Source organism: Myodes glareolus, chromosome 4 (assembly GCF_982192425.1).
Source record: "Myodes glareolus chromosome 4, mMyoGla1.1, whole genome shotgun sequence".
NCBI lineage: Eukaryota > Metazoa > Chordata > Mammalia > Rodentia > Cricetidae > Myodes > Myodes glareolus.
This window is the reverse complement of record NC_142029.1, coordinates 55,600,113-55,622,281: the sequence shown is the minus strand read 5'-3', so window position 1 is coordinate 55,622,281 and position 22,169 is coordinate 55,600,113. Positions and strand designations below refer to the sequence as shown.

Sequence of the window (22,169 nt, the reverse complement as noted above, 5' to 3'; positions counted from 1 at the left end):
GGGTTTCTCTGTAGTTTTGGAGCCTGTCCTGGAACAAGCTGGCCTAGAACTCACAGAGATCCACCCGCCTCTGCCTCCTGAGTGCTGGGATTAAAGGTGTGAACCATCACTGCCTGGCCCTCTGTGAATATTTTTTATCTTTTCTGAAAAAGATAAACAGACATAGCTTGCTAAACATAGAATATGTCAATAGTGCATTGTGTCTTACATCAGCCTGATGACTTCATTTCGCTCATTGGCCATGGGGCACTGGACACACTTCAGGAAGTCCCCCAGTGCTTAGAAGGGTGCTTGTCAACTTATTGTGCTGCAGTGGGGCAACCTGCCTACCCCTGAGCCTTGGGATTCATGGATACCCCTCTAGGCATGTCGTGGGGTCTTGCCAGCTGGGCAGTAGGGCGCCTGTGGCTCTTGAGTGGATTACCTGGTAGTCTAACTCTTCTGTGCTTTCACTTGATTCCTTCATTCCTTCATCAGAGGGCAAGAGTTGGGCAGGGACTTTGTAGTGGTTTAAATGAGATGACTGTCCCCTGTAGGCTTAGGCATTTGAAGTTCGTGGTTCCGTTTGAGGAGTCTTAGGAAGTGTGGCCTTGTTGGGGGAATTACGTTACTGCAGGCGAACTTTGGGGCTTCGCTTCCTGCTTGCAGTTTAAGATGTGAGCTCTGAGCTGACGGTTCCACTTGCCATACTTTCTCACCGAGATAGTGATAGACTCTTATCCCTCTGGAACTGTAAACCCCAAACACCCTCCCCCCATCTTTAAGTTGCCCTGGTCATGGTGTTTTACCATAGTAATAGGAAAGAAACTAATGCAAAAGGCATGTCTAGGTAGAAAGACCAAGGGATCAGAGTTGGGACAGGGCTTGAGCCCAGGCAACAGGTTGAAGTGACTCAGACAAGTGGAAAGTATGGTCACTGACTAGCAGAGTTCATGTCACTGAGTGTGTGCTTGGTGACAGGCCCTGTTGTCACTGATGACGATGCAGGGAAAAGAGAGAGAGAGAGAGAGAGAGAGAGAGAGAGAGAGAGAGAGATACCAGCCCAAGGAGGAAACTCAGCAGAGGATAGCTGCCCCTTAACTGACTGCAGAAATTATCTTGTAGTTGCTTCTAGGGTGGGTGGCATGTGGGAGACCTAGGACCTAGGAGGGGAATGGGATAAGAGCCCGGTCTATCCTGAGGGTCATAGAAGGCTCCTGAGGGACCCTGTGAGATACAGAGAAGGATTTAACTAGTAAGAGGGAGATGGGAAAAGACGAGGTATTCACAGGAGAAAGAGGAGCATGGGCAAAGGCCCTGAGGTAAGAGCGGAAGTGATGGCGGTAGGTGGCATGCAGGGAACATGGCAGGAAACGAGGCCGGGAAGGGGGGACAGATATTGCTTCCCAGATGTCAAAGCAAGCATGCAGGAAGTTAAACCTTCAGCTTGGAGGAATTTCCGGTGAGGAGTGGTATTGTTCTCATTATTGCTACTCAGGACCAAGTGTGGTACCTACGAATGCCTTGTCTTCAGAGTGGCTGCCCAAGGAGAGTCATCACCAAGGAGAGTCATCACCAAGGAGGGCTCAGATTGACACAACTCGTCCATCTCCCTGTCCACAGGACTCTCACCTGGACTCCAGGGTTCCCCAGGCCCTCCTGTCCAAAGCTCTGCATCCTGTGTGCTCACTGCCCCAACCCCACTCTTGGCTTAACCCCTCAACTGGGGCGTAGAGGGATGACTCCATCTTGGCTTGTATCAGATGTGATCACATAAAAACCAGGAATGACCCCAAGTGGCTGTGCCTGTCCTATGTGTTTCTTAAGTGTCTTTGACATCTCTGTCTTCCTGTGGTCAGGGATTACAACACTCTTTGCTACAAGCTTTAGAGTCCCCACAGGTGTCAAGGGGCATCCTCCGAAGACAGCAGCTGGCGGATGGAGCCAAGGCAGGCACGCTTTGATCTCACCCAGTCTTAGTCCAATGTGCCCTTCCAAAATGCAATTAATCCTAAACAGGATGTCACAGTGGAGGACTCGGGGGAAGCCACACCCCTGAAGCAAGTCACTCGGGACAGATTCCTGAGCTATTCGGGACAGACACAAGTGGGCACAGTGGAACCCTGACCAAGGAAGTGTGGACCCAGGAACAGATTTATTTACTGGTGCCTACTAGGAAGGCTGGACGAGTTCCTCGGGGCCTTGGAAAGAGCATGCTTCTACTCTGCAGTCTGCTAAAGACGTCAGAGAGACACTCTGACGTTCACGGACAAGCTACCTTCTTCCCATACTCAGGGTAGAAGCCGCAAGTGAGAAGATGAGCGAGTAAAGCCAGAGGTGGACCTGGCCCCTGCCGCCCCCCAATCTGACTACCTCTCTCCAGGAAGGACAGCAAGGACCCTCTGGGAGTCATCCTGGAAAGCCCTTCTGGAAAGGCAGCCCACCACCCCAACCTCAGAGAAAAACATGGTACCAAAAGTGACCTTTTCCTTTTCTAAAACTGAGCCTTCCAAAATGGAGTCAGTCATTTAGAGTGATCGGTTTAAGACGAGGGCATAGGCATTTTAGAAAATTCCCTCCCAGAGAGATCAAACTAAAAATACACTGTTCACCTAAGAGGAGAGCTGATCAGGAAAATTCACCGATGTTGAAAAGGCCCTTTATCCAGCAGTTTTAAGTAAGTGAGGTGTCAATGAAATAAATAATCCCAGCATTAAATAATCAGCCTCACCCAGAAGGGCCTGATTAGCTGCTGAATGAGGGGTCCCGGCAGCGAGGGCTGTCAGCTTGTGAATAAGATCGGTTCCTGTGGGTGCAGAGTTACAGCCCTTGTGCAGGGCGGGTACAGGCAAGAATGGTCCAGATTGAAGATGTTTCAGGCATGCCAGGCAGGAGCAATGGCTGTGAGAACATACAGCCTTCATTTCTTGGGGGCGGGGAGGGAATGCAGGAGGCTGGCAGGAGGGAAGTTGTGGGTGGTTTCTATGACCCGGACACTGCCTCTCTGCGGACAGCTCCTAGGTGGCTCCCTCTGACCAGCCATAGAAGCTTCTTTGAGGCCTCCCAAGCACAGCCCAAGGAGCCCTCTGCACAGCCCTGGTGGCTATTGGTTTTGGCAGCTGAGGGTCTGCTGGTCCATTAGAGGAGGTGGCGTGGCAGGGTTGAGGGGCTGCTGCCAGGTCCCGTGGCCTGCACACAGGTGGCCGGTGTCAGGCGGGCCATGCTGTCTGTGGACTTCACTACCCAGACCTGGGCAGGCCTGTGAAGCATCTTTGGAGCCTGCACAGGCTGCGTGGCTGGCCCAGCACAAGTGAGCCTTTGTAGCCCTCGTTTATGAAACCAGCCACATATTTCCCCGTCACTTTATGAGGTGCTAGCTCTGCCCCTGCAAGCTGGGGAAAATAAAGCGTCACGTAATTTGTACTGCTTCAGCCGAGGAGGTCTGAAGTGAACCAATGCTCCCTTGCAGAGAATCCTGTGCCTCTGACAAGGCCTTGTGGCTCCAGGGGGAAGGGCAGGCTCCGGATTCCCTCCTAGAGGGACACTACTGCCCAAGCCAGCTGATAGAGAACAGATATCGAGGCCATGAGGCTGGTGGCGAGGTCAAATGCGGAACTGCAGACTTTAGCGTCATGTTCTCCAGGCCCACTTTCCCATAGACGGGGTCCGTTAACGAGACCCACAGAGGGCAGAGTGTGGGAATGCTCCTGCAAAGTTAGCCACAAGGTAGAGAGCATTATAGAAGGGCTTTGGCACAAAAATACCTGGCAGGGAGGGCATGTTTTAACCTGAAATTGAAATGGATTAGTTTCCCATGGTGAGTCTGTGGCCAGCCACCCATGCACTGTGATTTCTGGTCTCCCAGGGAGTCCCCCTGCCCTCTGCCTCCTGCCAAATCCCCTTTCTTACTGTCTGTGGTCTGTCTCTCTCTCCCCCCACCCCCCCCCCCCCCCTCTCTCTTTTTTTTTTTTTTTTTTTTTTTTTTTTTTTTTTTTTTTTGTAGAGCTGTTCCCTTTTTGCCTTTAACATCATTCATTGGTTACTTCGGATACTATGCTAAACATTTCACTAGGCGCCTCGTTGTCTTCTGAGGTTTACTGGGCATCTCCTGTATGCTTCTTAAGAGACCGTTCAGAGCACATGAAGCCCCCGTGACAGATGTGAACTTTGTGCTCAGAGATAACTGACTTGCCAGAGACACACAGTGAGTATCTGGCAGAGTCTGGGCACTCATTGGCAGGACTGACTAGGGGTGCAGCATGTGCGGTACCCTGGGTTTGATCCTCAGCACAGAAGCAGGAGAGGAGGGTAAGACCGTGTATATAGTCCCCATTATAATCCAGTGGTTTGCTACTGAAGCGATGATCAAATTGATCGTTAGTTATATATTCTGATCATCTTTTGAGCTGAAGTCAAAATACATTTTTCCTGAAAGCTAATCCCTGATGTCCACTTAGGATGTCACACCACAGGAGGTAACTCCTCATTGCCACCTGCTGGCATTGTTTTGGCTTAGCAGGGAATGTAAATCAGAGCAAAGACAGCTAGGCATCAGCCTGGGGCCAATGGGAAAGGCTCCGCTTTGAAAGTGGGAGCCCAGCGGTCCAGCTGGGATGGTGCCTCAGTCACAGGTGCAGAGAGGGGCTATCCCTTCAGCTTTCTGGGCGGCAGATTCTTAGTTCTGCAGCTCTTTGTTGTCTGATCTTTCTGGAGTGTTCCTTCCAACACACCATTTCCACGCTCTTTTGTGAAGTGAATGTGAGAAAAACGCACAGATGGCTTTTGAGGCAAGGGTGATGAAGGCCATGGCGGTTTCCATGAGTCCCTAAGCCCTTCCTATAAGTCCCACTTCCTCCTGTAACAGTGCGCCTGGGCTGGTTCTCTGCCGTCCTCTGTGCCAGGCCCCTTAGGTCACTTCGCATCCCCTGCCCATTGGGATCAGGCTGATGGTCAACCTGACTTGGTGGAGAGATACCTAGAATTCACAGAGCACACCTCTGGGAGGGCATTTCCAAAGAGGATTGGTATTTGGTAGAGCAGGTGAGAAGGGATGGCCCATCCTAAGTGTGAGCATCACTGTTGGACAGGCTGGAGGCTATGGTGGGCTAAAAGTGGAAGAGAAAGCAAGCCCTCAGATGACAGCCCCACCCTTCCTGAGCCATTGTGTCTGTTGCCCCAGGACCTCACACTCCAGCTTGGGTTTCAACACAGGCTTGCTCCAGGGACATAAAAGCAAAGCGGCTACCTGCCTCCAGAGTGCAGAACAGAGGTCCTCCACCACACTGCATCAGGCTCTCCAGACACCTACCTGTGACTATAGTTCAAAGTCAGGGTCTACAGTGAGATGCTTTATTCTCTTCTAAGGAACAGAGCACCTGACTCAGAGTGCCACAATTAGGAAAGGAATGAATGTGTTTTTCTCACTAAGTAGTCTGAGGAGAAACCTTGCTCTGGATGCTACATCTCACTTCAGTACGCTCTGCTAGGGTCTATTTTTCTGTCTATCTCTGAATAGTCCTGGTCTTCCCTCCCTCCTGGTTCACCGAGGTGTCTGACTAAGCTCCCATGTTCCTATGTTACACGAAATAATACTCCCCAAGTAAATACAGTGTTTCCTTATTGCCTTGGCTCTCCTGCCCCAGGATTGTATACCCCCTTGAATCTGTTCTGCATGGTTGGGATCAAATCCCAAAAACAACTTTGAGCCCTAAGTTTGCATCAGCTTTGCCCAGTTGTATGTCCTAGAGTGCGCATTGGTTGGGTCCCTTCAGTCACATGTCCACATTTGAACCAATCACTGTGGCTGGGGCAGAATGTGTTGTGGTGTGCTCAGTTCTGGAGCTGAGAGCGGAATCTCTCCAGTCACCCTTGAAGGCGTCTGCAGGCATTTTACTGAAAGAGAACGTAAGGAAGCTGCAGGCCAAGCTGACAGAAGCCCATTAGTAACCAGCACAAGAGCAGGATAGAATGTTACCAATGATTTCGCTCTTGTGTAAACCAAAGGGACAACTCGGCCGGCCTGGAAGGGCCACCTCATCAAGAAGGTGTCTTCAGTGGCAGAGCGGAAGGTTGAATGTACTCTGTGATTACAGCACAGGCCTGTCAGAGCAACACGGAGAGTGCCAGTCTAGCCTGCATAACTTAGTGAGACCGGGTCTCAAAATAAAAGCTAAAAATAAGTCTGGGGTTGTAGCTCAGCGGTAGAGTCCTTGCCTAGGGTGTGAGGGGCCCTAAGTCCAATTCCTACTACTAGGAAGAAGAAAAGAAAAGAAAAAAGAAGAAGTTTAGATACAGCGTTCAGGTGATTAGGTTCTTAGAACCTCTGGACCAAGGACCTTGTACTAAAAATGTGAACTATAAATAATTCTGGTCTTAGTTACATGACACAGCTGATTAAATTGTAGAAACCGGGATCCTAGGCTTAGCAGCTCTTTTGCAGGGATGCCTGGTTACCACAGGCAGCTAACAGGGAGGCAGCTGAGGTGAAGACCCACACCCTACCTTTCCATGGGCATGCTACAGAGTGAACCGCCCCTCCCCCCGCCCCCACCCCCACCCCCACCCCGGTGTAGAAGGGTGAGAAGCCCACAGCAGGCGTCTACTGTGTTTATTTACTGCTGAGGGGGTATCCCTTCTTCTCTCTGCTTTGCTCCAGATGTTAATCATCAACTCGCCTGGCATGCCAGTGAGGCCAGAGGTCAGATGAGAGCAGGAACCCCGAGGTTTTGGTGGACAGTCAACAAGAAAATCAGCTGAACAATGGCCTATCTGTGCGGAGGATTGCAGAGAGCAGCTTTCTTTTCAGAGGCCACCAATACTCACACCGGCGACCTGCCTCAAAGTGTCCCCAGCTTGCTGGGGCAGCCACCAAATTATGATTGGTCAGGAGAGCATCAGTAAGGGGTAGGAAGTACAGCGGAGAGAGAATGACCATTTGCGCCTGTGAGGGAACCGTGGAGGGGCACACGGCAGGAGTGTTGGAATGAGCTTTGAAGAGACTGCTGGATGGAGAAAGCCATGGAAGGCATTTCAGAGGATGGGGTGGAGTGTACAGAGGATCAGAGGCTTTAAAAAGACAGTTGAGGGCAAGAGATCTGAGCAAGGGCTCCTAGTGTACGGGAGAGCTCGGCCAGATCCCTCCAGAGTTGAGAGAAGCTGAGCTTGCCAGTGTAGCTGACTCTACTCATCAAAACCTGGGCATTTGGAGCCGCGTATGGGTTTCTATTGGTTTCTGTTGTTTTTTGCTGTTGTTGTTTTGTTTTAATTTTTAAAGATTTTCCCTATTTAAATGCATCCATAAAGTTTAATTAAAACGTGACAGTGATAAGTCTGCCCACTTCCGTGTCCAGCCAGCCTTCCCAGAGGTCACTGAGGCAGTTGGATTCTTGACTGTTCTCCCCAGGCAGCAGGGTGCACCGCACACCCTGGTGTGTACCTTGGAGGTGACTCAGCACGTGGAGAGCTCTGCTTGCTTTGGCCAGCCACAGCTCATTCAGTTTCAGAGCCGCAGCCGTGCATCAGGAGCTCAGAGACCTCAGCCTCTCACTTGTACTGGAAGCTGGGCTCTGTCGAGACAGGGTTTCCCTGTGTAACAGCCCTGACTGTCCTGGAATTCGCTTTGTAGACCAGGCTGGCCTTGAACTCACAGAGATCCGCCTGCCTCTGCCTCCAGAATGCTGGGATTAAAGGTGTGTGCCACCTTCACCTGGCAGAAGGTGGACTCTTACACAGTAGACACAGTAGAAGGTCAGAGCTGATGAGGAACAGACCCAAGGTCACCTGGCCATTCAAGGACTTAGTCAGAACTCACACTCTCCTCAAAGGCCTAGCAGGCCCATTTCCTGACTCCCTCATCACAGCCCGTCAAGCCATGAGCTGGAGAAGGTGATAGTTATGTAAGGCTGCCATGTTTGTAAGTATTACGGGCAGTAGTCTGACATCTCAACAATCTTCCGTGTAGAATTTTATTTCAGGCTTCCTTGGTGATTTTTTAAAAGCAACTCTTTCCTCCTCCTTTTCTGCTGTCCCATCTCCACCCCCCACCCACAGCAGCCCTTCATCAAACCTTAGCTCTTAGCTCATCCTGGTCCCGATGACTGGTCACTATGACAACAAGGGCGCTCTGTCAGAAAGTGGCCTTCCAGGTATTTTATTTTGAGCCTCAATTAAGCAAAGCAGGCTGAAGGCTGGGAGCAATGCAGGGAAGTGTGTTTTATGGCCTTCAAGACAAGCCAGGTGCTATTTATAGCTCCTTAATCGGTGTTGCTAAATGGGGTCTTAATGCGAGCTCCCATGGCATCCACATTTTCCTCACGGAGACTCCTTCCCTTTCCTCACTCCCTCATCTCCTTGCTTGAGGGGAGGCACCTCCCTTTTTGCTACCCAGCTCTCAGTAAACTCAGTAAACCTTCCTGGCCCTCTGCAGTGCAGCCTTTGGGAATATCTCTTATGCCCTGTCACAGGTCTGTCAGGAATCTGAGTTCTCAGGAGGCTGTCCTTCTAAGGGCCAGAATTCCATTTCCAGTCTCCACTCCCTCCCCTCAAATATCCTCTTAAAGCCAGAGAGGAATGAGGGACATATATGATTGAATATATTAAAGAAACATCAACATTTTTGTGATTGTTTAAAGTCCTTTCCGTTAGCACTTGGTGGGTTAGCACGGTTCATTCATTAAAATGGACCAAGTTAAATAATTTCCTGCAACTGGAGGAAACTGAGGTTGAGACCAGGAAAGTCAGCACATCCATCGCTGTGTGCTCTTAGGGAACTTTGTAGGTGGTATTCAATTCAGTCTTTACATAGCTTCTCTTTAAAGATTAAGGAAAATGCTGCATCCAAGTCTCTGAACATAGTGTCCATTGCCTGACCAATGCACAAAACATGGTTCTCCTTGACTCCCGGGCTGGGCTGTTGAGTCAAGAAGGAGCAGGGACTGTAGGAGGTTGCTATAGGAACTGCAGCCAAAGCAAAAAGGCCGGTGACTGCCTGTGCAAGCCCAAGTTTGCAGCTCTCCCGGTTTCCTGAGTGTCCCATCCTCGACTAGAGATGTTCGTTGGGGCCTCATTATTCCTTGAGTGAGTTTTTGGAATGGCTCGCTCCTGCAGTAAATGGGGTGTTTATAAAGGTCCTTGGAAAAGACCATGCTTCGTAAGGATAAGTATTGTGGTGTTCTCACCATGATTAAATCCAAACCAAGAGTGTGCTCTTCCCATCGGCAAGTCTTCAGCTCTGTCTTCGGTCACTTCTCACGTCAGGGAGCTGGCAAGGCAGAGCCAAAGTTCCTTGGAAGACCTTGGGATTCTTCCTTATGGTGGGAGCCTAGGACTCCACTGTCCAACGCCACTTCCTCCTTAGATGCTGCACTGCTCTGGACTCTATTAACATTGTCAAAAGACTGTTGCTCCCTTGGAAGAGCCTTTCTACTGGTGAAGAGCCGCAGTCCAGAACATCTACAGGGTGTGGTCACCAGGACCTGGGCTAAGACTCCCTCAGAGGTTCCTTGGAGGTGGAGGCAGGTCAGGACCTTCCTTCCCTGCCATTGAAGATGCTAGGTGTGTGAGGAGCAAAAGAGGCCATTTCTAGAGGGTTAAAGTGGGCCCTGCCACAGCAGAAATACCAGAGGAGCCAGCTCCTCTCAGTGAGTTTGTGGTATCTGTCTGTCTCTCACCACAGAACTGTGCAACTAAATTCACAGATGTGCCCTCCGCCCACACACCTGAGCGTCCTGTTGATGACCCTGCATGGGTTTAGGAGGTGCCAGATTCTCTTCCCCTCAGTCCTCTGAGTGGTCAAACAGGGCTGTGGTATCGGGTCTGGGATGACTGTGGGATCTAGCAAGAGACAGAGTGTAAACCAAGTCAGGGCAGGTAGTATGCTGGCAGGGTTCATCGAGGGCAGCTGCAGCAGGTCGTGGGCAACGGCCAACCAGGATCAACAGGGTTCTCAGTCTGTCTCACTTTAGGAAACTGGTTTTGCCACTACTTAGTTAGCACATTAAAGAAAAAAAAAAAGTTGATTTTCTCTGTCAAGTTTTTTTCCTGCCAATACATTTTGGCTCATAAACCCTTAATGTCTGCCATACCTTGTCTGTAGTAAAATAAGAAATAAAATGTTTGGGTCTGTGGGAAAACAGATGTTACAGGCATTTTATATCAAATATATCAGTTTTCTCGGCATTGAGTGGTGTCTTGTAGAGTTCAGGTCCCGGAGCCCAAAAGCTCTGTCTGTCCTTTCTAAGACTGGGTAAGTCTGGAAATCACGGGACCCCGCTGCTTGCAAGTCCTCACCTCCATTGGGGAGGAACCCAGTAACCTGGGGTTCACAGTCCTGCTTGGACCCAAGTGCTGGTCCCCTGGTGTCTGCTCCCTGGTTTGCTGGCTGCCCCCATATTCTCCACACCTGCTCTTCGGGGTGCACCTAGAAGATTCCTGGCCCCCTAGGGTTGAAGTTTGCATGCTGCGGCCTACAGTGTTTGTGCCCCCATATTCTCCACACCTGCTCTTCGGGGTGCACCTAGAAGATTCCTGGCCCCCTAGGGTTGAAGTTTGCATGCTGCGGCCTACAGTGTTTGTGCCCCATATTCTCCACACCTGCTCTTCGGGGTGCACCTAGATGATTCTTGGCCCCCTAGGGTTGAAGTTTGCATGCTGCGGCCTACAGTGTTTGTGCCCCATATTCTCCACACCTGCTCTTCGGGGTGCACCTAGAAGATTCCTGGCCCCTAGGGTTGAAGTTTGCGTTCTCCGGCCTACAGTGTTTGCGCCCCAGAGCTTCTTCTCACCTGTGCATTGGGCATTAACATTTTTAAATTTTGGTAACACATGACATCACTTGCCTTGAAGCCAGAAGGGGAAACAGAGTCAGTGCTTCCGAATTTGGTGACCCTTTCTCGGCATTGTGGTGCTTGTACGATGCACAGACTTGGGCACAGACCTCACCACTTAACCACTTCTGAGCAGACGCTTCTTTCTCCTCTGGAGCGAGCTGTCCCATAAATGCTGGTTCCTCCTGAGCCTAATTGCATCCTTTGGCTGAAGGAGGGAGGGAGGAAGGGAGGGAGGGAGGGAGGGAAGGAGAGAGAACTAGGCGGACCATATCCAAGAATTCAATTTACTCATCACTTTTGCAGAACTTAAGAAAAACAAGCTTCTCCACCTCCTTCGAGTCTGTTTCTGAGTTCACACTTGGAAAGGTCAAATAAACATAGTAAATCCATTAGAAGGCCTTCATATTAAGCCCCTGGGGTTTATGCTGATTAGTAAGAGGCTAGCATGGAGACATTTCCCAAGTGGAAGGAAGTTTGTCTGACCTTAGCTATTTGAAAACAGAAGATAGCCGTGCCAGCCAGCCTGGTGGCTGTGAGCAGCAGCACCCAGGATGCTTCCAGGAGGACTAAAGGCCATGCTTCTGGTCACTGAGTCTCCAGGAAAAAGCAATGCCACAGATGGCATCCAAATCCCATATGGAACCTGGCAAATTGGACCCATTTCACTGTCTAACACTGGGCAAACTCCTTTACTAGGGGCCGAAACTCCCAATTCTCCTGCCAGCCTATTGCTGGCCTTGCCTGGGTCAGGGTCCACCTTCAGTCCTTTCAAGGGTCTCTCATGCATAGCAAACCAGATGACATCATAACATGAAACAGTGTTAAAGAGGCAAGGCAAGGGGGACTCTTGAGACCAGTTACTAGACTCCTCAGGGCAGGTAGGCAGGTTGTATTTACACCACACAGACACACACACATCCACACTTGCGCATGCACATGCACACACGCACACATGCACACTCGCAGACATGGGTGTGCATCCCAAATCAGACCCTGAGCAGCAGTCCCATCGTCCGTGCTCAGCCATGACCTTGAGCTAGCCACATGGCTCCTCTCTGCCTCAGTTTCCTCACATCTTTAAATGGGCATACATAAATAACTACCTCACTGGGTTGTGAGAGTGAAAAGCACTAGAATGTTCTTCCCTAATATGGGAAGGGATGTGTGAGTTCTAGTACAGCCCTTCTTATTCTAACTGTTGCTAGATATTGAGTTCAAGAGTTCAGTGAAAGGTCCTGAAGATGTCAACAGCCATGGGGTTCTCCCTGCTTCTGTATCTGATGGAGAAACTGGGAGGTGGACCCTAAAATCACAACAGGCTGGGGGCACAGAACAGGGAGCTCCAGTCCCAGGGCTGCTGGGTTGGGGTTCTCACCCACGTTAGCTGCTCTGGCCTGCTCAGGTGTGTTCAGAGTCATCTGTGGTTTCAGCAGAGGAATATCCTACCAGGAGCAGCCTCCTTCTACACCGACTGCCTGATTCTCTGCTTTGCTCCCAAGGACACCAACTGCTCTGGAATATTGATAGTGGCTGTCATTGTATGAGTACCACAAAGGCCAGGACCTTCCCTAAGCACTCTGTCCCTTACCTGATCCTTCCCTACTGCTACTCATGAGGCAGGGAGTGTCACTATTTTACAAAAACAAACAAACAAACAAAAAAAACAGTTTTATTAAGGCGGAACTCAGCTTAGGTCTTCGACCCCAGGTCAGCTGTTTCTGCATTGTAGTAATGCCCCTCCCCGGCAGTGCTGAGTTCTGTGCAGACAAGAGTGACTTCATTATTACTCATTAGCTAGAATTAGCTGTAATTCATCTTCTGGCCAAGCTCTTACTTGAGTTAGACTGGGACGCTAATTCTCTTGTGCGATTTTGCTCTCCTCATCTCTATTTTTAACTGAACTTCCTGATGGCAGTAGGGCTGTTTCTGTCACTTAGCTGTGACCTTACCAGTGACACACTGTCATCACCAGTGCCCTGCCCAGCTCTCTTTTGTTCTAACTTGCTTGTTTGTTTATTTGTTTGTGAACTTGTTTGAGATTTAGTGCACGTGCCTGAATCCACCACCCATCCTGAAGATCAGAACGCTAACAACCAAGTGCCTCTGTGCTGATTCCTGTCCCTTCTTTCCCTACTGATCTTCAGCATTCATGTACATACCTACAAGATCCTTTATTCTCTTCTGGAACCAGGGCCACCCTGGATTCATTACTATGCATTGACTAATCTGCCATTTGGTGGACAAGTCTGGCTGCCCCACATGTCCCAATCTTCATCTTTGGAAGAAGATGCATCCTGGGAACCCTATTCTTGAGGAACCACCCCCCCAATACTTGCTGGCTCTGCAAGCACAGCCTTGGTTCCCTGCACCATAATGGGCATATTTAGCTTAGTATCTGCTGAGCAACACGTAGCCCCAGGGCTGTGTCAGAAAGGAAACCTGGAGGGTAGTTTCCCCCTCCCTGTGTAGCTAGGAATGTCCTTGCCCAAGACTGGCACATCCAGCTATCCTGCAGCTCCCTGGGGCAGGACCCAAGCTTAACTGGTTCATCTAAGTAAGGATCATCCCTGTACCAGTTTGTGGAATTAGTACAACACAGTACAGTACAGTTCTGCTTATCAGAGGGAAGGGCTCTGCCAGAGTCTCTCCACAGCCCCCTCTCCCTTTCCCACCTGCCCTCCTCTCTTCCCCCCACCTGTGTGTGAGAGAGAGAGAGAGAGAGAGACGTCGCGCGCACACCCACATATTCACCTTCCATCTTGCTTGAGACAGAGTCTCTAACTAGCCTGTGAGCTTCTGGCCATCTTTCTGGGATTGCAGATGCAACCTACCACATCCAGCTTTACATGGGTTCTGTGCATCTGGACCCAGCTCCTAAGGCTTGTGTGTCGAGCGCTGTACCCACTGGGCATCTCCCAGGCAAGGACTCCCTTCTATTATTAGCACTCATTGCCTGCCTTGAAGTGCTTCAGTGCCTTTTGTAGAGATGAGGGTTCACTGAAGCTGCTTCTGTCTCCCAGAACCTGGGTTTCTCCATCCTGTTGGCCTTGTCATTTCCAGTAAGGACCAAGCAGCAGGGATGACACCCATTCCTCAGGAGAGGAGATTCAATAGTGACTCAAGAACTCCAGGCTTGCTGGAAGCCAGGGACAGAGAGCACAGATGCCCCTTCCCCCTGCTTCCTACTTAGGACAGGCTGTGCTGGGCTTTGCTCTAGTACCGGTCTCTACACCCCAGCCCAGATCTTAACTTGCTAGATAAGTAAAGAAGTATTCATCCCTATCTCTCCACACCCCAACCCAAGCACACAGGTCTGCTCAGAGATTGCAAAGGCTCATCAGAGCTGAGATCACAGCCACGAGGATATGGCTGCAGTCCCCAGAGCCCACTAGAGCAGAGCAGACTATTCTTCCTTACAGCTGGCAAAGGCTCAGTCACTAGTCAGCATCTAGCTCCAACAGGGCTGGGTATGTAGCAAAACCAGAAGTGGCTAAACCCTCAAGAGCCTGGCCAGGAGTCAGAGAAGGCCTGCAAACAGAGGTCTGGGGTATTCGGTCAGGTCTGCAGATAGGAGGCTGGGGTACATGGTCGGCTCTGCAGAGAGGAGGCTGGGGTACATGGTCGGCTCTGCAGAGAGGAGACTGGGGTACATGTTCAGCTCGGCAGATAAGAGGTTGGGGTACATGATCAGGTCTGTAGAGAGGAGGCTGGGGTACATGGTCAGGTCTGCAGAGAGAAGGCTGGGGTACATGGTCTGATCTGCAGAGAGAAGGCTTGGGGTACATGGTTGGGTCTACAGATAGAGGCCTGAGGTACAGGGTCAAGTCTACAGATAGATCCCTGTTCTTCTGGCAATTCTCCTGTAGACCAGTGGCTAAAATAGGCCGTGGCCAGAAATCTGAATGTGTGCTCTGAGCAGCCTTGCCTTTGAAGAATGCCACTTCGAGCCAGCTCGTCCCTGGGGCCGACCCCAGATGTCTGCCTCTTCTCTGCTAGAGGCTTGGCGACCACAGCCCTGGTCTCCAAGGCCCACCCCACATTTCTCTTCCAGGTATTCCCCGTCGTGTGCATTTGTTCCTCTGTGAGCTAAGTGGATGTGGTACTGTCAAGGTTCCCACCGCCAGGAATCGAGTGTGAATTCCATCCTGCCAGACTGCACCCATTAAAGGCAGCTCGGCCAGCACGCCAGGCCACCCGCTGGGGGGCAGAGGCCAGGCCCTTGGGTTCTTACCTTTGTAGAAATGGCCTTCCTTTCCACCACTTACCCCTCCCCCACCCAGCATGAAGTGTTTGCTTGTGGTCCGTTCAGCTGGCCTTCCACCCAGAGCAGGGCCTTCCTTAAAGGCTACTTCCCTTGAGACAGACAGCAGGCTCAAGCTTCTGCTGGGGCAGCGGTGGGGATACCATTGTCCCAAGTGTTGGGCTACAACTCTTTCTGGATTCTCAAGAAGTGTAGTATGTGGCACCTATGGTTTCTCCGAACCTTCATTCTCCCTTAGTGGACATTGCCAGGTTCCCTGCTTCACCTCTCCAGCCTGCTACATTTGCCTTCTGCCTTCCTAGAGTCTACCCAGCTGCCTTTCTTAGTTTCCAGCTCGATGCGGTGTCATTCATATACACACAGGGAGCACGCACCTCTTTTCTGTCCTTTCAGCATGAAGCCCAGGCTGCCCCCAGAGCTTATTTCTCTCCTCCCAGCATCCTCACTCTTGAATAATTATAGTGGATGGGGCTGGGGAGATGGCTCAGCAATTAAGAGCACTGACTACTCTTCCAGAGGACCTGGGTTCAAATCCCAGTGCCCACGTGGTGTACTGTAACTCCAGTTCCAAGGGATCCAGTGCCTTCTGGTCTCCATGGGTACCAGGAATGCAAGTGGTGCACAAACATACATGTTGGCAAGACACCTGTGTGTCTCCTCATTTCCTTTATGAAAAACAGCACCGCACCCAGGTCTTCTTAAGTTCAGCATTCAAGGATGTCGCTAAGTGCTTTTCCATCTGACTCCCATTGTCTGCCATTCACCTTGTGACTTAAACCAGGAATGCAGGCGTGATGGTAACTGATGACTCACGTCTTAGCACGTCCCGTGGCAGGTGGGAAGGCTTGAGAAGCCAGCCGAAGCCACCAGTCTCCGTGCTTGTCCACATCCCTGACGATAAACTCCAACTTAACCCCAGGAGCTGAGTTACCCTTTCTGCGGATGGCAACAGAGTCCCCGGACATCCTGTGGTTCCCTTCAGGTTGCACAGGGATCAGTGATGGATAATTGAGGACTTCCAGCAAGGCTGGGGTGTTTGTAGCATAGAGCCAGGCATTCCTCACCAGCTTGGGTAAGTCCTCATCAAGAGCAAAGTGGCCATCAGTAGGGTGGCATCCTGGAACATCCTTAGAAGCACAGTAAACAACGGCGTGGCTGTTTTCAAAGAGACCTCTTGAGCTGACGACTTGAAAGTGTGTTAACGAACCTTGTTAAGGCAAAGGGCAGGCTATGCCAAGCCCTTGTCACCATACGGTCCGTGATGTGATGCTGCCATCCTATGCCGTTTTACAGATGAGAAATGTGTGGCTGGGAGAAGAGGAGCCAGCTGCCGCTGGCTGGCGGGGCTGAGTGTGAACGCCTGTTATCCTTCTCACGTGTTCTTGCTTGACACGTGTGTTCACCCCTGCCCCCTATCCCAGGGGACGAAGGCCTTCATGGGGGGGGGGGGGGGGGGACGAACGCCTGAGTCAGTGAGTGGCTCCTTTATTTCAGACCTAACTCCTGGTGAAGAGTAATAGGGTCTCAAGCTGCTCCCTGCCGGCATCGAGGCAAGCTGGCTAGAAGCAACCTTCCGCTGTCACCACCACCCCGGTCGCTACACCCTGTGCATCATCGGCTACTTTTAAACTTGGGGGTTTTCGGGAGTCACAACATACTTTTCTTGTGCTTAATGTTCTGCCTGAGATGCTCATCCCTGAGATGCTCATCCCTGAGATGATGCTCATCCCTGAGATGCTCATCCCTGCATTCACCTGTGCTGGGGGCGCCTCCATGACGAGCTGATTGGTTTTCTATTCTGGGAACAGGGGCAGTTGACTTTGGCACCCGGCTGGTGAGGCTGCTTCCAAGTGGCACTGTTACAGTCATGTGGGAGAGGTGGGCAGCCGTGACCTGGAAAGGGGCCACAGGGGAGTAAGAGCCTGAGGCTGTGGCACAGTCTGCCAGAAGTCTAGAAGATAGATGATTTCACCTCCATTGTCCCCTCGAGTCCACCTTCTTATTACTGTTTGCGGGGAGGGGCATATGCAAGCTTGTAACTCTAGACTAGCCTCTCCTCCCCGAACCTCAGTTTCCTTTTCTCAGCCAGGGACAAGTAACCACACTGACTTCAGAAGGCTACTTCAAGACCTCAGTGAGATGCGCTCAGCCTAGCAATGGGCCAAACTGATGTACAGGAAATGTGGGTAAGATAGAAGACAAGCTTCTGCTTCTGACTCAGTTAGTGTGCTTCCTAGTCTTGCGACTTACCAGCTGTGCATCCTTAGGGAAAGGGCTTGTGCACTCCGTTTCAGCTTCTGCCTCCTTAAATCATAATCGTAATATTCATTGCCTCCAGGGGTTCACATGAGTTGAGCCTGCCCCAAAAAGCGTAGGGTGAGTTGGACACATAATAATCTTTAAGGAAGAAGCAGCTACAAACATATCTTATACCTTACAATCCCTGCTAAAGTAACCAGCCTTGTGCTGAAGGCAGAGGGATTAGAATAGAGGCTTGATTGACAGGCCAGGGCAACATGTGAGCTGGCACTGTGAGGGCCAAGGGGCAGGGAGGGTTGAAGGTAAAGGAGTGGGAACCCTAAGAGGGACAGGTCAGATCAGGATGCATGGCCCGGGTCTCCTGGCTAGCCTCATTTTGTTTGAGGATCAAAAGATCAGGAGGAAGTCAAGCTACTGGTGCTGCGGCTGGCCTCACTGAAGGATAGCAAGATGCATCCTTGGACAAAGCTTCTGACACTCATGCTGAGTCCCACTTGGCTTCTGATGGCGGCCCATTCAAACTACTTCTCTAGCAGAAGTTCCCTTTGAACCCCAGCTGCCATTGTCCCCATCCATCCTGATACCATTCCCATACAGCTGACACCTTTGTGTTTGTTACTCAGGATTTGACCATGCCTTAGGATGCTTTCAGAAGTCCTGCCTATGCCTTTACCAAAAGAACACTGAGCTGCAAGGCAAGCATCTAGGCCTCATGTCTGCCACATGAGGTGACTTGGGACCACTGTCCTCTTCCTTCCCCACTGGCCTGTTTGAGCTGCCAGCCTCGTTCCCCTCCTCGGTTCCTCCGCCTTCCTGATCCTGGCCTGTTCTCCTTGCTTACAGTACTGCCCAGCCCTATGTGCTTATAACCCTCATACCCACCCTTCAGAATCCTGTTCAGATTTCTAGCCTCAAAGCTTTCCAGTGGCTGACTGGTTTCTGTCCCCTGCACTCAGGAGTTCTTTTACATATAAACACTTTTAAAATAATTCACTCACTGGGGTTGGAGAGATGGCTCAGAGGTTAAGAGCACTGTCTGCTCTTCCAAAGGACCAGGGTTCAATTCCCAGCCCCAAACATGGTAGCTCACAACCATCTGTAACTCCAGTTCCAGGGGGTCCAACACCCTCTTTTGGCCTCTGTGGACACAAGGCTTACAGATGATATGCAGATATACATTCAGCCAAAGCAACCATGTATACAAAATTAAAAACAACAACAGCAACAAATCATTCATTTACTTAAAAATCCCAGATCATGAGAGAATCACAGACTACAATCTCACCGCAGGGCTGGCTCTGGCCCTGGCTTAGTTGTCTCTGTACTCCCAGAGTTTCCAGAGGACCTGGAAGAGATGTGTTAGTGCGAATATCCTCAGTGAGCCTGTGTCAGTCAACTGTCCTGTATCCAGAGGTTGCTGTGGTTTGGTGTGGTTTCTACTCTTGGGGGTTAGATAAGTGCACCACGGTGTGCATGCATGTGGGGGTCAAAGGGCAACTTTGAGGAATAGGTTCCCACTGTGTTGAGTTGGGGTCTCTCATCTGTTTTCTGTCTCAACGTAGGAGTGCTGGTCTTTCAGGTTCCTGCCACTGCATCCAGCTTTTTAAGTGACTTCTGAGGATCAATATTACATCATAAGCCTTCTGTGGCAAGCACTTTTACCCCCCTGGTATATTTTAATTTATGGATTTTTCTAGAACTTGAGCGTTGTAAGAAGTATGTCCTTCCAGTGCCCACTATAGGCACTATAGGAGAGTGTGAGGGTTTGAAAGAATTTCCAAAGCTGCTGGATCTAACCTGTTTGCTTGTTTGTTTTGAGCTAGGGTCTGGCTGTGTGGCCCAAGCTGGTCTTGAACTTCTGGACTTAAATGATCCTCCTGCCTCAGCCTCCCGAGTAACTGGTACAAATTATTCTGTTTCTAAAAGGATGCCACTTTCTTTCTTTTTTTTTTTTTTTTTTTTTCCTTTTCAAGGCAGGGTTTCTCTGTAGCTTCGGAGCCTGTCCTGGAACTAGCTCCTGTAGACCAGACTGGCCTTGAACTCACAGATTCACCTGCCTCTGCCTCCTGAGTGCTGGGATTAAAGGCGTGCGCCACCACTGCCCGACAAAGAAGCCACTTTCAAACATTTTTGAGTCATACACTCCACATCAGAACTTATCCTTGCTAGAGATAAGTTTAATACCACTATTAATCTTTTAACACCTTTTAACTATTCACTACTGATTATTCTAAATCTAGTCTGACCAGCCGTGTTCCCCTTTCCATAAACATTTTTGAAGGCCTCTTACTTCAAGCAGGGATGACTCGTGGGGAACAGGAGGCCCTGGACTAGTTCAGGGGCAGGGGTAGGCGGCGGGCCACCTGGACGGGTTGAGCAGTGGCCACTCACTGGGCACTCACATGTCACTGTCTTTGCAGCTGAGCCCCTGCCACTGATGGACCTGTGCCGGAGATCCATCCGCTCAGCCCTGGGCAGACAGCGCCTGCGGGACATCGACTCCTTGCCCCTGCCTCAGTCGCTCAAAAACTATCTGCAGTACCAGTGAGCAGGGCCGAAGGCCTGCCTTCATCTGTGGTCACACGGCACCTAGCTCCGGAGCGTCAGCATTGTGTCACTGACTTGGAAAAGGAATGCCTGTTGCCACTGTGGCTGCCAGGACCAAACTGCTGCCATCAACCAGGACCAGGAAGTCACCTAGTCAACCAGAGGGTAGAGACCATTTCTTTCTCAAGAGAATGAATAAAACATTTGGCAGGAGACAGCGTCCTGTTCCTCCACTGCAGACAGGCCCAGGAAAATTGGCTGCTGGAGAGAAAATAGCTTCTTGAATAATGAATGACGGAAGCCAGTCCTTGATGGTCCCCTCCCTGCCTGCCCCTGGCCAGGGTAGGGAGATTATCCTTCCATTTTAAGACTTAGAACCACTTTGAGAGACAAGTCGCCAGGGACCATGGCAGTGTGAAGAACCTGGACTTTCCTCTCTGAGCCGGCTTCCTCAGCCCTTCCTTTCCTCTCCCACCATGGATAGAGTCCTTTGGCTGTCCCCACCCACCTGTCTCTTCAGGGATGGTAGTCTGATGACCTGCCCCGGGAACAGAGCTTATTCTTGGGTATGATCGTTTAAAGTAGTATTTTGCATTTTGAAAGAGGAGTGTGGTGAAGATGGCTTTCTCCCAAAGGTGCTAAGGAGGATGGGGGCCTCGGGACACTGAGTCTGAGACACCGTTAGAGTCCAGGACTCTGGCCGTCATCATTCAGGGTGAAGCCTGGCTGTCACAGAGCTTCCTTTGAGCAAATTATTTTTTCACTTTAGGAGACTTCCGCGGTTTGTTTCTTGTTTCTCATGTGTGTGACATGCTGTTTATTTATCAGCTGGGGTCCGTGGCGTGGCTTTGGGCCTGGAAGGGTGGGGGTGGCACACAGTCTCTGCAGGCCCTGAGACCTACCCTCTCACAGAATGTTGCTGCTGCTGCCGCTGCTGCTGCCGCCAGCACCATCATTCAGTGTCTTTGGTGTGTTCCTGATATTCTCCACCCAGACTTGTCTTTAACTGGAAATCGTCACAGCGTGGGATACCAGAGCCAGACAGCGCAGCCTCCACTTTAATGTGAATGTGACCTTCAAGCAAAGAACATTTCTAATAAAGTTTGTCATTCTGTCCTTGAGCCAGGTGTCAAGTGCTCTTTCAGGGGTATGGGGACAGCACTATCGATAGGCCTGGCTGGTCTGTCCTCAGATCCATGGGCATCACATCTGGGAGTGCCTCTCCACACATTTTCCCCTCTGCTGCCCACTGTCCCCCTTTGAACCCCAGCCCTAAAGATGCTGCAGAGACCTGTCTGGAAGAGGACATTGTTCCCAGGTCCTTCAAAGACTGTCATACCCCCTGATGCTGAGGCTTAGATCTTCAAGGTGACCAAGGCGAGCCAGGGTAAACCCAAACAGACCTGGTACTGGGACTGAACCCATGTGACCACCAGGGAGCAGTGCAAATTGCTGCAGAGTGAGTGAGGCAGAGGTGGGCTGGGCTCTCTGGGACTGGTGGCGGGTAGGCAGTTAGGGGCAGGAAGGGCTCTAGGTCAGGACCAGTACAGGATTCATTCAATAGCATCAGCCACCAATATGCCACACCACAGCAGACCCCGGGGCAGTGCCAGACTGATGTCTTTGTCCCCAGCGGAGACATTTACAATTGTTGTAAGTCCAGAAGCTTAATGGGGAGCAGAGAAGAAGAAGTGGAAGAGTAGTCTCTTGTATCTGGAAGAGCCCATGTGAGACTCACAGTGGCTGCCCACCCCAAGACTGGAAATGGGGAAGAAGAGGCGTCCCCAGACTGCAGGCCCTAGGCATCTGCCTGACTGCTGGCAGCCGCTACCTCCAAAGCTTTCAGTCATTGTGGTTGCTAAAGGCAGCTTCCTGCAGAAGCACAGCCTCAGGCATAGGGTCAGGAAGCCCAGGCACCCTCATTTATAGACAGTGACCTTGGGTAAGTCACTTCCTCCTCTGGACACGGTAGCTAGACCAGGTAGCCAGTGATTAAGTACCTCCCTCTCCTAGCCCCGAAGATCTGAGTGTCCGTACCATCTTCCAATTTGGGTTCAGCTATCTTATTTTAGCTCCTAAGCCTTTTTGGTGTGGTTTCTCTCATCCCAACAATGCCATTCCCATCCTTATTGACCCTCTTATGGTCAAATGAGACCAGCCTTTCTCTGACTACCTCCTCACGTCCCTTCTTGGGCATGTATCTCCTGACACCAAGGAGCCTATCCTGAGTACCTGGTTTGGGTCCCCTCTGTCCTGTAGCCTCATGTACCCAGTAGGCAGTGGGTCTCTGTAGGGTA

The 22,169-nt window shown here is 50.8% G+C and overlaps 1 protein-coding gene across 2 annotated transcripts in view; it reads left to right on the top strand.

The window, feature by feature from the left end:
• Positions 1-20,993, top strand: part of Spsb4 (splA/ryanodine receptor domain and SOCS box containing 4) — a 76,995-nt gene extending 56,002 nt beyond the window's left edge. For both annotated transcript variants that reach the window (XM_085689592.2, XM_085689593.2), the window contains exon 3: positions 19,746-20,993. In XM_085689592.2, the coding sequence (XP_085545718.1) occupies positions 19,746-19,873 (128 nt within the window). In that variant the 3' untranslated portion in view covers positions 19,874-20,993. The remainder of the gene's footprint in view (positions 1-19,745) is intronic.
• The last annotated feature ends 1,176 nt before the right edge of the window (positions 20,994-22,169 follow it).